The sequence below is a fragment of the Pipistrellus kuhlii genome, unplaced genomic scaffold, assembly GCF_014108245.1.
Source record: "Pipistrellus kuhlii isolate mPipKuh1 unplaced genomic scaffold, mPipKuh1.p scaffold_m20_p_1, whole genome shotgun sequence".
NCBI classification, from domain to species: domain Eukaryota; kingdom Metazoa; phylum Chordata; class Mammalia; order Chiroptera; family Vespertilionidae; genus Pipistrellus; species Pipistrellus kuhlii.
In genome coordinates, this window is record NW_023425404.1 from 163,938,687 (window position 1) to 163,953,580 (window position 14,894).

The 14,894-nt window shown below is 38.8% G+C and overlaps 1 protein-coding gene across 17 annotated transcripts in view; it reads right to left on the bottom strand.

Annotated features, from left to right (window-relative positions):
• ADGRL3 (adhesion G protein-coupled receptor L3) overlaps positions 1-14,894 on the bottom strand; it is a 762,953-nt gene that overhangs the window by 154,990 nt on the left and 593,069 nt on the right. For 13 of the 17 annotated variants that reach the window (XM_045572137.1, XM_036415171.2, XM_045572109.1 and 10 more), the window contains 2 exons: positions 9,407-9,592; positions 6,405-6,443 (listed from right to left, as the gene is read on the bottom strand). In XM_045572137.1, the coding sequence (XP_045428093.1) occupies positions 6,405-6,443; positions 9,407-9,592 (225 nt within the window). The remainder of the gene's footprint in view (positions 1-6,404; positions 6,444-9,406; positions 9,593-14,894) is intronic. The other 4 variants (XM_045572102.1, XM_036415185.2, XM_036415195.2 and 1 more) reach the window with 1 other exon arrangement.

Here is a 14,894-nt window from a genome sequence, read left to right on the forward strand (position 1 = left end):
ATGTCCTTTTAATTATATTAAATGAAAGTTTGGGTTGGCTTTGATGCTTATGGGCAAACATTAAAATCTCTTGAAAGAGCTGCTAAAAGCACTCCCTGTTGCTGTAGTTAATATACTACATTGTATGCATACTGCTAGCCAATTTATTCTAGCCACTTTAACAAGGACATCCAGCCTGACAGGCCACACAGAAGAGGACCACAAGTCAAGCAAAGCACAAATCATTAGACTACTTCGAAAGTTGTTTGACATGCACCACGGCGCTCTTTGTCACACAGCCAATTAAGTGACCAAACAAGGAACTCGAAAAATACTCATTAATTTCTTTGTAGCAGTATAAATAGAGGTTAGAATCCTTCTTGTCTTATACACCAAAGGCACATGAGTAAAACTGGCATAATTCAATTTGCACATTGTCAAAAGTGCAAGTAGTAACTTTGGTTCACAGTAAGTCTGGATTGAAGACCAAGAAAAGGGAAAGAAATAGGTAAAAAAATAAAATAAAATAAAATAAATAATATTTAGCTAGTACATATCATAATAGCTATCCAGGCCTTGGAATTTTTAAATTAATCAACAGTTGGCATGACTTATATCCTTGAAAAGCTGTATCAGCATTTCTGGGCAGATACAGCAGCACCTGCCATCATGTTCATTTCTGAGGACCTGACCTTGAGTAGATTCCTAGAAGCCACCTTGCCAGATCCTCCTCCTTCCATAAGGCTGCTCTTGGGTCTCTCTAGGTTTCTTCTCTTCTCCCTGACCTCTTAATGTGCCTCAATCCTAGATTCTTTCCTCTTCTCTCCCTACACTCACTCCCTTGATGAATTCATCTAGAACATTGGTTGTAAAGGCAACATAAGGTGCCAAAACCGGTTTGGCTCAGTGGATAGAGTGTCTGCCTGGAGACTGAAAGGTCCCAGGTTTGATTCTGGTCAAGGGCATGTACCTTGATTGCAGGCACATTCCCAGACAGCCGGTCAATGATTCTCTCTCATCGATGTTTCTAACTCTCTATCCCTCTCTCTTCCTCTCTGTAAAAAAAAAAAAAAAAAAAATCAATAAAATATATTCTTTAAAAAAGGCAACGTAAGGTGAAACAGTATGATTATTTCAAGCCTGACATTTCAGCTAAACTTCAAGCTTGCATATCTAACTGCATATTTAACATCTAGATTGCATGCATATCTAAGAGAAATCTCAAAAGTTAACATGCCCCAAATAAAATTATGTTTGTGCCCTGCCCAACAGATAACAAATTAGACCATCTCAATAAATGATGCTTCCTCCTTCAAGTTGTTCAGGCAAAACATTTTCTATCATTTTAAGTTCTCTCTGACACTTCACATATAATCCCTTAGTAAATCCTGTTAGTCCCATTAAAAACAAACAAACAAAAAACAAAACAAAACAACAACAAAAAGCCAGAATGTGAATAATTATCTCAGCATCCCACACTCATGTTCTACTCCAATTGGTCACCCTGTTTCAGCCCTTAATTTTCCTGCTATCATCTACTCTCCACTTTTTAAACTTATCAGGTCATGCTATCCCTCTGGTAAGAAACCTACAGTGGTTTACATTGTTTTTCTGAATAAAAACTGAAGTCCTTGCAATGGTCTACCAGACCGAGCCCTTGCTATCCCAGACTTACACCTTCTCCTTTACTCTGCACTGGTTGCACTGGCCTCATGGAATGCCACAGGCATAGTTCCACCGTAGAACCTGCACAGTTCACTCCTTCACCTCCTTTAGAGGTTTGCTCAGATATCACCTCAGTGATATAGTTCCTGCTTTTGTAGGAGAGAAGAATTTGCCACTCAAAATATATTTCTCTAACATAATTATTTTAAGCTGGTTATTTTTAAGAAATAGCAGACATAGGAGAAGCTCTGGAAACTGCGTAGAAGAGACATTTAGATTTATAAAGGAATTCTCTATTGTAAAGGTGTCTCCCTCTCTGTACCAGGAAGACAAGGATGACTCAACCTCTAGAAACTCTTAGCAATGAAGAAAGCAATTACTTAGATCTACAGTCAGGCGTCCTCAAACTTTTTAAAGTGGGGGCCAGATCACAGTCCCTCAGAGAGCTGGAGGGCTGGACTATATGAACTACTAATTCCTACTGTAACACCTCGGCTGTGCTCACTGCCCAAAAAACCTGGCGGGCCGGATCAGACTCCTCTGCAGGCCGCATGTGGCCCGAGGGCCGTAGTTTGAAGACGCCTATAGAAACCTTGTGCTTGTGCTTTTCTTGGTTACTCCCATGACTGACTCTCCTATTGCTTTTAGTGGAGAATGGTATCTAAGGTGATAGTTTCAGCCATTTATGGTGAGTTACTCATTTCTCCCATATATATATAGGATGGATATATGTTATGAAACTTTTGTTTTTCTACTGCTCATCTTTTTATATTGATTATTAGACCAGCAAAGAACCTGGAAGGATAGAGGGGGAAAAATCCCCCTCCCGACACTTTGTGTTTTCTCCTTAGCATTTACCGTCATGCCATATACCATATCTTTCTTATGCTTAGTGTGTTGTTTATATTCTGCCACTAAGAATTTTACCCCCGTAAAGAGAGGAGTGTCGCTTGTTATGTGCACTGTATTCCCAGTACCAATAAGGTTACTGGGCACAGGTGCTCACCTATTAAACCTTGAATATTTTTGTTGTTAACTAGTTTGTGATTATTTTCCCAGGTGAAGATAGAGGTTGTATTGGCCCTGCTGGTACCTAAGAGAAAGATTTCTAGTGTATCATTAAGGTAAACAAAAAAACCAATAAAAATAAAATGAGCAAATTATAGTTCCAAATTGAAAGTTAAAGAATACATAGGCCATCTTCCTTTGAAAAGTAAAAATGAAAGGAAGGAAACCAGGCACATGTGTGTGTGGACAAAGTGGAAGATGGGCACATTCTCAGTGAGTCAAGCTGACACAGGGAAACTGCCTGTCAGACAATCCTGGGACCATGGATTGGACGGAGTAGGCAGGGTCACTGCAAGACAGCAAGCATTTTGGAATATATAACCCTCTAAACCAGTGGTCGGCAAACTGCAGCTTGTGAGCTACATGCAGCTTTTTGGCCCCTTGAATGTGGCTCTTCCACAGAATACCATGGCCTGGATGAGTCTATTGTGAAGAAGTGGCATTAGAAGTTTAAGTGTAAAAACTTTGGCTCTCAAAAGAAATTTTAATTGTTGTACTGTTGATATTTGGTTCAGTTGACTAATGAGTTTGCTGACCACTGCTCTAAACAAAGGAATTCACTCTCTTGGCTTGTGGGGCTCTCTTATTCCTGCTTCCTTGCATTTGCCCTCATGTTCCCTCCACAGGGATGTGGTCCTACAGACCCTCCATGCAATGGACTGGTGCACTGCAGTGGGGAACACAAGCTCTGGTAAGCTAGCCTCATGCTGGATTGGGCCCGGCTCTAACATGAAGTGAAAACTCTGGACAGTGGCTCTGATTGCAGCTCTGCTACAGCTTTTCCTTGGGGGAATGAAGGGAAATGGGTCCATGGAAATGAAGGGGTTTTGGTTCCACAGAAGTAAAACTTTCTACAATACCTCATCCTCCCATGAAAGGTTCAAAAAATTCTTTCTCTTGGGATATTGCAAGAATCTTATTCCTACCTACCAGCAACCGGTGGGGACGAGGACCTCTCCCCACTGATGCCAGACCTAGCTAATGAATAAAACAGACACTGACCCTCTAAAAAACTGAAAACCAAATGGATTTAGATGGTCAAAATTAATCCTAGAAGAGTATTATTTGTACAGGTGGAAAGGTCATATTTTTAAGAATTTCCATGACTAAACAATGATATATTTTTAAATCTAATACATAAATTGCTTCAGGTGTGTTTCATATCTATTTTATAGAGAGCTCAGGATATACGCTGAACATAGAAACAATAGGGGACACAAATAAATCTTTAACATTCAAATAGACTAAAGTTTACAGTATTATTCACTCTATAATTCATAGAATAATGATCTACATTAAAACAAACAGAAGTAATGCTATGTATTAATGAGCACAGCATTTCTGCTTCACCAATATTCTGTGTGCATTTGGTGTTATCAAGATGTTTAGTCAATAGCTGAAACATTTACCCGTAGCCAGTCAATTATAACTCCAGGAAATCAGCCACTGAATAAACTGTGCTATTAATTTTCCATCAGAGATTTGTGTTTGAATGACCATGCATTTCATAGATTTAAATACTGAAAGGCTAATTATCTCCAAGGTCCCATTGAGGAGACGGCATAGATTGCAATAAAAGCCAATCCAAAAATTGCTCAAAATGATCTTCAGCTTTCAGTGCTGAAGAACACTTTCATTTCTCTGTTACACAGACTAAGAGGACAGCATTTATACACAGTGTATTAACCTCCCAAAGCAATTTTCTTTCCCAAAACCTTTAAAAAAATAAACCTTTAGCAGTTTCTTATACACAGACATTCACTATTTTATAAAATATAAAGTAAAAGCTTATCTTCCTAGCATTTGTTTGATACTCAGATTATTATTATTATTTTTCCTTTTAAATGTCTCTCTCACAAAACACCCCCATTGTGAATAAACTGATATGGTTTAGTTTCTAGACTGCCAACATAAGAACCAGCAACTTTGTATCTTGAGGCATCTCTCTTTATAAATGCAACTGGCCTTCCCCTCTAAAAATGCTATGATACAGCCTGGCTTTAATGGTTCAGTGGTTGAGCATCGATCTATGAGCCAGAAGGTCATGGTTTGATTCCTGGTCGTGGCACATGCCTGGATTTCAGGCTGGATCCCCACTAAAGGGTGGGCAGGAGACAGATGATCAGTGACTCTGTTTCATCATAGGTGTTTCTTTCCCTCTCTCTCTCTCTGTCTCTCTCTCCCTTCCTCTCTGAAATCAATAAAAAATATATTAAAAAATAAAAATACTCTGATACATACACATAAATAATAAAGTTTATAGGCACATAGTTTCATATATTTTCTTCCTTCCTGATGAAGGGGAACAGAATACACCACCCCAAGTTGTTCACACTGGCAAGTGGATTATTTTGAGCTCAGAGCAATCAAGACCTAGCACTCAGGAAAAATCTGACCTCTCCCTTAACTACCTAAGAGAATATAGATAAGAAGCCAGTAACAGGAAGAGAAATAACTCTTAACAGAAATAACTTTTTTAAAATCTGAAAGACTTGTCTACATGGCAGGGCAAACATCTGTTTACCAAACATCTGTGCTCCTTATTCTCCTGCAGATTCCACTGCTCCCCTTGGAAAAAGCCCCAGGGCCCATCTCTTCCCTCAGCCCAGGATGGCACATAAACCTCAATGCAGGGGCTGCCTTTTAGTCCATGTCTTCCTGGGGCTTCCAGGCACGCATGATTAACATTCTTTTTCTCCTGTTAGTCCATCTTGTGTCAATTTAATTATTAGCCCGGCCAAAGGACCTGGAAAGGAAGGAGGGAAATGTTTTTCTGCCCCTCCACTGCCTTCCTGACTTCTTTCCTTTCTTGTAAAAGGAACTATAAAGCTTGTTTCTGGGATTTTTTTTTTTTTCATACAGAACTCATAAATGTGTGAATGGATTTTACTTTTCTTAAAATAAACAACAACATGGTAAGTAATGAAAAATTATGTTTATTTTGGTATTAACATTGACAATGAGTGGGAAAGTAAAATAATGGCAGCATATGTGGAATATTCTACTACAGAAGCATGATATTCTAAGTATCCTGAACTATCCACTGCCTTACATGATTTTGATGGTCATTAATATATATATATATATATATATATATATATATATATATATATATATATGTCTTTATTGATTTCAAAGAGGAAGGAAGAGGGAGAGAGAGATAGAAACATCAATAACGAGAGAGCATCATTGAATGGCTGCCTCCTGCACGCTCCCTACTGGGGATGGAGCCTGCAACCCGGGCATGTGCCCTTGGCCGGAATGGAACTCAGGACCCTTCAGTCCGCAGGCTGACACTCTATCCACGGAGCCAAACCGGCTAGGGCTTGATGGTTATTTCTGAATGACTTGCTACTCAAATATTAGGTGGCCCATTCATGAAATGTTTTCATATACACCTCTCTGAAGAAATTAGAGTCCTATATGACACCCAACTCACCTTGTAGTGATGATCAACATTCTCACAACTTAAGTTGCACCTCCGTCTTTGTCTGTGTATCTCTTGTAAGAAGGAGCATTGGCGTGGCCACATCTTTTCATGTGACGTCTCTTTTCCCACCCTTGGTGCCCACCCTGAAATTCCTTTCATGCAGCAGTGTTTATTATAATTTTTTCTCTCAGATGCCCACACATGCTACCACCAACAGAGACAATTCAACAACTTAACACATGTATAAAAACGCGGAAAGTACCTGGACATAGGCTCTGCAAGAGCGCTCCCTTTTCTGAAGCTGAGTCCAATAAGACAGCAGATTAAACACAGAATAGAAAAAACAAGTTAGTGACAGAAGGAACAAGAAAAATAAAAGAACACATCTACACAAAACACCTTATTTTGTTGAGCACCACTTCCTAGAAGAGGAATGATAGCTAAGCAGCAGCAACATGTAAGCCATGGCTTGAAAAATAGTGGCCAACACCCTTTCAGAACAGCCCAAAGTGAGAACTGGATGGTGTAAAGCTGTTAATGATGGAAGGAAATCTTGGAATAAATTTAGTAGAAATTAGTAAAAATCAACATACTTCATTCATTGTGAATGGTTAACTTCACACCAGGTTAGTTACTAATTCATGGGCCACAAATAAAGACATGAGGTTAAGTGACAAAAATTTGGAACCCATTTTTCAAAGATAGGATGTTGTTGTTTGTGGTTTACAGACTATATAGCTGGTTAATGTGCAACCACCAACTTTGTGTTCAAACATACAAAAAAATTCTGTTTACCTGAAAAATAGAAATGCCCAATTATGACTATTTGATTCTAAGGGACATAAACCAAGAGGTAAGTAACTTCTGATTAAAAGAATATGAACACTATCCTGATTTATCACTTTTATTTCCTAAAGAGTTTCTTTGGACAGTTTTGACCAAGTAAAAATATATACATTTGGAATCTTGTGTGTGGGATAAGAAAAAGCCCTTGTTTGTTTACTTATTTGCATATACAAGGATGTTTTACTGACCAAAAGGTTAACAGAAAGTCATGTTCAGTCCCAAACATCCCTACCCCCCCCCACCCTCAAAAAAGAATAATTATTAAGCTTAGTTGACCTGTTTCAATAAATGACCCAACATTTTACAAATTAGATTGTGGTTTCCCTACTCTTTCCTTTTTTTTTTTTTTCCTTTCAGTAGCCTTGATTGTTGGTGGAGAAAATTACTCAGTTTTAAGAAGCAGTTACTGTGATGCCTTTTGTGTGGCGAACACTGAACTTTTTAATGCATGCATTCTTCATGAGCACAGAGCAGTTACTCCCCCAAAGAATTAAGTGAGGAATGAGTGCGAGCAAGGTAATTGCCAGTGCTGTCATTTGGATCATTGACTCGCATCTCAGCTTTGCAGGACTAGAAAAACCCTCCAGAATTTCAATGGTGGAGCACAATTAATTTGTAAAGGAGTTGGCTTTGCAAATATGATGGGTTATGACTGCCTCAGGGAACAGTGGGAGTCATAGGAAATGAAAATAAGACAGCAAGCATGTGAATAACCTTTGCCCTCCCATCTCCTTACCCCACCATGCAAATTAACATATGACAGACCACATTATATAAACAACTGGAAAGAGCCAAATGGGGGGGGGAAAGGAGCGCATTAAAAAGCTTCCCAGATGGAAATTTGCCCATTACGTCGTTATTGGATATTCAGAGGCGGCAAGCTGATTAGCTGTAGCCAGTTAGAAAATGACATTAATTGCCAGCTTTACCTGATACTGTCAGACAGCAGCACCATTTTTAAATAAAGATGCAAACTATCGCTATAACAAGTAATGTTATGGATATGTAACATTAATAGAAACTACCACTTGCTGTACATTATGGTAACAATAGCTGGCAGCGATATTCATTAATAGCATCCAGTCAGCCTGGGTAATAACACATTAAAATCACAGCATGCCCAGATCACACAGGCAACTGTGGAGCATATTCTACCAGGGGCTTGGTTTGATTTTATCATGGATTTAAGTGACAAAAATAATTCCTTTATGCTCAGCATGAAAAAAAAAAAGTCTGATAATAATTTGTGTCTAGAAGATACATCTGAGTATGTTTTCTGATGCTAAAATTGCATACAAGTCTTTAGGCTTTCTTATACCATACTGTCACTACTGTAAAATTTTCTTCCATCTTAATGGGTGAGACCCTTAGTTGAACAAGACACAAAGAAGAACTAAATCTGTTTATTTTAAAGACCATGCTGAGAAAGTTACCTTTCATTCTAAAGGAAAATGTTCATTTAGTGAATTCTATGAAGGACCCTGTCGGTGACAAATTCTTGCTTTTTAAGCAGTAAGATTATCATATAGGCGAGGCTTTAAAATTCATTTTCCGTATCTGATCTTCTCTACTACACAAATATTGTCCAGGAACACCAGTTATTTGACAGCAGCAATTCTAATAACTTTTATCACGAGGTTAATTCACCCTGTGATATTTTGTTACAGAAGTTATGTTCCTTGAAATTTGTAAAAATAGATTTTATATATTTATTTAAATAAAGTATTTAGCTTATACAACATATAGGTTATATACAATATACATATAAAATGTCTATATGTGTATGCAATGTACACATATATATTTATTTATATATAAAATATAGGTTTTCTGAAATTTAAAAAATGAATTCTTTTCATTATTTACAATTCAAGTTTGCTGAAATACAATAAACCTTTTTAGGATTTAAGGTAGTTATATGCCATTAAAATATCAAAAGAAAATAAAAGTGAAAACCTAGTTATCTGCCCCATGAGTTTTGAAATGTAATATTAATTTAATTAAATTATTTCATCTTTAAATATATATGTAATGAATTGCTAACATCCTTTCTCAGTGTCACTATTTTCTAAATATCTACTATTTGATTAGACATTTGTTTTATTGTTAATTATATTAATATAAAAATTTGAAAGGAAAAAGTAGAAACAAAATAAATTGCATTTATTGATTTTGTGTGTAGCACACAACACAGAGTAAACATTATAAAAAATATAACTGTAAGTTCAAAATCTATATGGAGAGGTTATTTATTTGGGGGGGGGGGAATTAAAAGCTAAACAGGGCCATAATTACAATGAAATAGTGAACTAGCAGTGCGCTTTAGGACGATCTGATTTTATCTGAAGGAGCAATGCACCAAGGAAGTTTCACTGCCTTTCCTGCAGCTTTACAGGCGGACATAGCTGAGGTCTTTACCTTGTTCAAGCTGCGGGCAGCACTGTCTTTCCCGCCTGGAGTCAAGTTCCGGAGCTGGACGTCCAGGAGGCCGACCAGCTGATCCATGGCACGGACGGAGTAGGTGATGTCGCCAGCATGCAGATGATTTCGTGTTTGTTCAGCCAGCTCTCTAGCAATGTTGGCAGCCGTCTCTCCGGACTTCAACTGCAATTTTGAAAGCAGAATAAGAAGGAAAACCATCTTAAATAAGCAATTTTATTGGTCTCTGTGGATAACTGTTTTGCATAGAAGTTATAATCATTGAGCCAAGAAACAGTTATTCAACTCCATCTTCATCTGAACCATTCCCGGAGTTTTTTCTGCTAATCCATTTCGTTTTTTCCCCTCCCTACAGTCCCTGACTTGAAATTCATGTCTTTATGAAGCTCCCACTGAGGAATCTTACTTCAAAACCGCGTTCTCACCTTAATTAGCCATTTGGGTGGCGAAGTCTATTTGCTGTATTATTTTTCTCTGTGAGCTTCTAAATTGGATGTTGATGAGTTTGCATTATGAATCCCCAACCATATTCTAAGTTCTCAGAGGTATGGACATTCTCCACTGTGCCTAATTTAGAGCTTGGCATACAATGAGTACGCACAGGCTGCTACACTGTGAACATTTTATTCTACATAAAATCTTTGCATTTCAAAGTGGTCTTCATCTTTCCTACTTAATAAGAAATTTCGCTCCCAATACACTAGGTAGCAAGTTATTGCTGTTTCTAGCATTTTCCTTTTCTGAAACTGTATGCTAACTTTTAAAGTCTATTCTACAAGAATGGATCAAATTGCCAAAAAGCCAAAGATAGTCAAAGAGATAAAGGCTAATCCCATAATCATGTGAACAAATCAGATGGCTCTAGGTAATTAGAAGGTAGAAATATCTTGCTCTATTATAACTTAAATATATTATCGTCAGTATTTTAAAAAAGTGTGTGTGTGTGTGTGTGTGTGTGTGTTTCTCCTTATTTAAAGTACAGTCCAATACAGAACTTAGGATCACAAATGGAAGGGTCCTCTCTTTTTTGGGCAGTCTCTCTAATAGATATTCAGAAACTTATAAAGAGCACAACTAAAACTCCTAGTTGTGCCCTGGCTGGTTGAAACATCTGAAAACCAGGCTGATTCCAGGTCAGGGCACATGCCCAGGGTGCGAGTTTGATCCCTGGAAAATGATCGATGTTTCTCTCTTTGTCTCTCCCTCTCCCTTCCTCTCTCTCTAAAAAGTTCAATAAAAACAACAGTCAACAAAATGGTTCCCAATAACATAAGGAGCTTACATACCAGGGAGGACAATGGCTGTTTATAATAAATTAACTGCAGAAGTAATTCACTTCCATCTGATGGAGTGGAATATGGAATCCTGGTTTAAGGGCATTTTAATCTGGTACATGACATTAGGGAGTGATTTAGGAAATGCTTCTCCAAGGAAGAATGTTTCACCTGGGGTGGAGGGGGAAAGAGAGACTGGGTTGAGATGAGGGTGGGACCTCCAGGCAGAGAGCGCAGCTTTTAGGAGGGAGTGGAGGCTCAGGGGAAGAAAGGACTGGCACAGGGGCACTGCAGTGGGTATAAGCGGCTGGGGAGCTGAGCCAATCATGAGGAGGATTCAGTGAACCGTGCTAAACATAAGGAAAGACCCTTAAGTGTCTACACAATGAAGGAGTGGCCTAATCAGATTTGTACTGAAACCAAACCCAGGAGTTAGAGTGCTCAGGGTGAAGGAAAGGAGGCCTGTGTGAGGCCAATGGGTAGCAGCTGTGGTGATGAGGGGAGCAGTGGAGATTTACAAATGCCTGGAGAGGCCTGCTGTGGGGGAGGAGGGGAAGGCACCAGAGCTATGCACAGGCTTCTCCTGTCCCTAACTCAATGGGGGTCCCTCACTAGATTCTCCCATCGCCTCTGTCACCTGGACATTCATGGCTCAGGTACAGGTTGCCTTCCCAGACCAGGCCTTCCCTGACCATATTCTTCCCACTGGCAGTCGGAAGCTATTCTACTGTCCTTCTGATATTCCTATTGCCTCTCTCACCACTGTTGTTATGGGCTACAATGACCTTATTTCCAGCTCAAAATGCACATGTATCTGTTAGAAATGCATATGCTTTTATTGATTTCAAGAGGAAGGAAGAGGGAGAGAGAAATATATATAAACATAAATGATGAAAGAATCATTGATGGGCTATGTGCCCAGGCATGTGCTCTGACAGGGATCAGAACAGTGATCGCCTGGCTCATAGGACAGTAATTCAACCCCTGAGCAACACCAGCAGGGCAGTACACATCTTTTTAATTTGCCTCACGTCTTCTATGCAAAGGGAGAGCTTGAAATAGTTATTCTACATATCCTAGCTTATAGACATTGTTAAAATGTCTAGCTCTAACATTTCTTTTAGTAAACTCTGCTAAAATTATTTCTCAGAAATAAGCACATGCACCCTGAGAAATGTTATGAGTTTTTGGAGGATTAGTAAACTAATGCTTATAGGTACTGAAATGGTGGGATTATAGCTAGGATTAAATTAGGTGAGGGGAAACCCTGCAGCTTTAGTTAAGTATAATAATTATAACAGAGATGGATAGTATTTACATTTCAAATATTTACTCAAGTGAAAACAATTTTCTTTTAAATAAGCTTGACACTTTATGAGATTTATTACATCAAACATTAATTGAGTGCCAAAACAATTTAGAAAAGCGTTACTCCTAGTGTTTAAGTGTATGGCTGCTATTTCATTATTTTGCTATAAATTTAAGTCAAGTAGGTATGTAAACAAATGCTTCTATCTTACAATTGAAAGAAGGTTAAATACATTTAAAGTCTTGAAAAGTCCACCAAGCTCTGATAAAATTAAGAAGCAATTTATTTTCCTTTTGTATTAGGTCTATGGAGTGAAAGGAATGGGGAAATTACAACCTAGGTCATAGGATTCTACCTAGTCTTCCAGGGCAAATAACAGGCTTACTTTACATTGTAAAACAGCGGCAGTATTTTTTAGATCTGCACACCCTTCTTATTTAAAATTACAGGAAAAACCCTATTGCTCCCAAAATCTGTCAGTAGCTTGTGTACAAACAAAAGAGATGCTTCAATTTGCTAGAAACTGAAAGACTATTTCCCAGTGCCAATTCAGGCATTTCTTTTCTGAATAATAGTTGGAAAAAGTGATGAAGTAGGAAGCATACCTCCTTTTACGTGAAAATATGAAAGCTATTCAAACCATAATCCCTTAGAATTTTACACTGAAAAGGACTGGAGAGATTATACAATGCAATAAACTCTTTAAAGGTATTCAAACCAGAAAATATAAACTCCTTTTTTGAAAATCCGAGTCTAAGCAAGAGATGTAGCTGAAGTCGGAGACTGTGATTTTGGTAAGCAGTCGTTAAGAACAGGGAGAAATAGGATATTTTGCCACATAGGTTTGAAAAGACAGAGCTCTGATTTAATTGGTTGGCTTTCAATAAAAATGGGAAAATATTTTTTAAAACATTAAAATGAAGATGTATCGCCGAAACTGGTTTGGCTCAGTGGTAGAGCTTCAGTCTGCGGTCTGAAAGGTCGTGGGTTCGATTCTGGTCAAGGGCATGTACATTGGTTGCGGGCATATCCCCAGTAGGGGGTGTGCAAGAGGCAGCTGGTCGATGTTTCTCTCTCATCGACATTTCTAGCTCTCTCTCTCCCTTCCTCCTCTCTGTAAAATATCAATAAAATATATTAAAAAAAATAAAATAAAATGAAGATGTATCTATCTATGTTTCCATACATCCATTTGTTTTTAACTGCCTTTCATCCTATCTATCCAACCATCCATGTATCTGGGGAGGCTGGGAAGGAGAATAAACAGGGAGAGTGAGGTCAGAGGTTTACTCCCCTACATCTCTTTTTGGAAAAGTGCTTGAGGCGAGGCTGTGTCTCTTGTCTATAGTCATCTTTCGCCTCAAGGACACCCTACTGCCATTTTTTAGTCATTCCTTGGACCCAGCAACCACAGGCCTGGGTTAGGAACAGCTCTACCCCTACTATTATTAGCTCTGGGCTCCCGATCAGTCTCCTGCAGTTCACCTTTGCGCTCCCAATATCACTGCAAACCCTCTTACATCTGCTCATTGTCTGGACTCTGGCCCTGAGGGAGGAAATGAGCAAAGATATGCATTTGGATGGAGATGCTTTGGAGAAAAGGGAGAGAAAATACAGATAAATAACTTCCGTGAACACTGCATACTCATTATTTATTGGAAGTTTCCAATGTTAATATCTGAAAGCGTTGGAGCTTTGTGGCAAAGAAACCTGTGCAAATACAATTTACAGTCGATGCGTAGCATAAACATTTGGAGGTGCGAGGGACACACCAGGCAGAAGAGAGACCAGGTCAGTGAGTATGTGATAGAGAGGCAATCGTAATTTATTCACGGTTGTGGTGGCTGAGCATGATGTCCGGGTAAAGGCGGAGCCGGCTAAAACACCAGCTAACGCAGACCTTGGGTGAGTTACATAAGCCGATTGGTTGTGCGCGAAAGCCTCCTGTTCTAATTTTGAAGATTTTATAAATTTATAATCAAGCTAAGGTAACATTATCCATTCCAATTGCCTGCATCCTATAATCCTAATAAATTTATAACCTCGCATAATGTTGGAGCTCCATAGGATTCAACAGACACGCTCTGGCAGAACAAAACATATTTGTTATAAAACAAAAGCACCCCGTCCATAAATCAAATGGGCAACAACAGCTGCCTGGCCTGTGCAAGGAATTATCTCTTTTGTCATAAGATTAGCAGGTCTGCGGAGGGAAGAAAAGAATTAAGCATCATTAAAGTCACCCAGTAATTTCTGCAATGAAATAGTCCAACCATATTCAGGAATTGTCTTGAAAACCACTCAGCTTTCTAGGTGAATTATTACCGAATTAATATTAACCCCTGGGCTAAGCATGCGGGGAGTATTTTTTAAAAGAAGCTAATGTGAAGAGATAGGCTACTGAACTCTTAATCTGATCACAGCGGCCAGAGCTATTCCCCCCGGGGTCTGAGCTCCACTGCCATAAAATCAAAGGACATAAAAATGGTGGCAGGAACAGTGCTGAAATTAGAGGAGCATCATTATGAATAGCAACAAGGATGGAGATGCATATGTAAGAGGGTAACTACAGTCAATGGGACCACTGTTCTTCCGCGATTTAGGGTAAATAGATAGTTATGGCTCATCTGCTAAATGATCTGCTGGGTAAGATATTTATGGATTATTATACAGTCTATTATTGAGGATCAGCCTAGTTAAAAACAAATAGAGGAAAGAGCAAATGGCACAGGCAGGCTTTTAGGAAGGCCATCATTTGTAATATTTCTCAGGGAAAAAAAATCTCAGAAATTCCTTAGCATAGCTAATGCGCCATGGAAGGTCTCTCCATGTTGGGAGTGCATAAATCCACACAAATTGCTGTAATAAGGATTCATCCCATAGT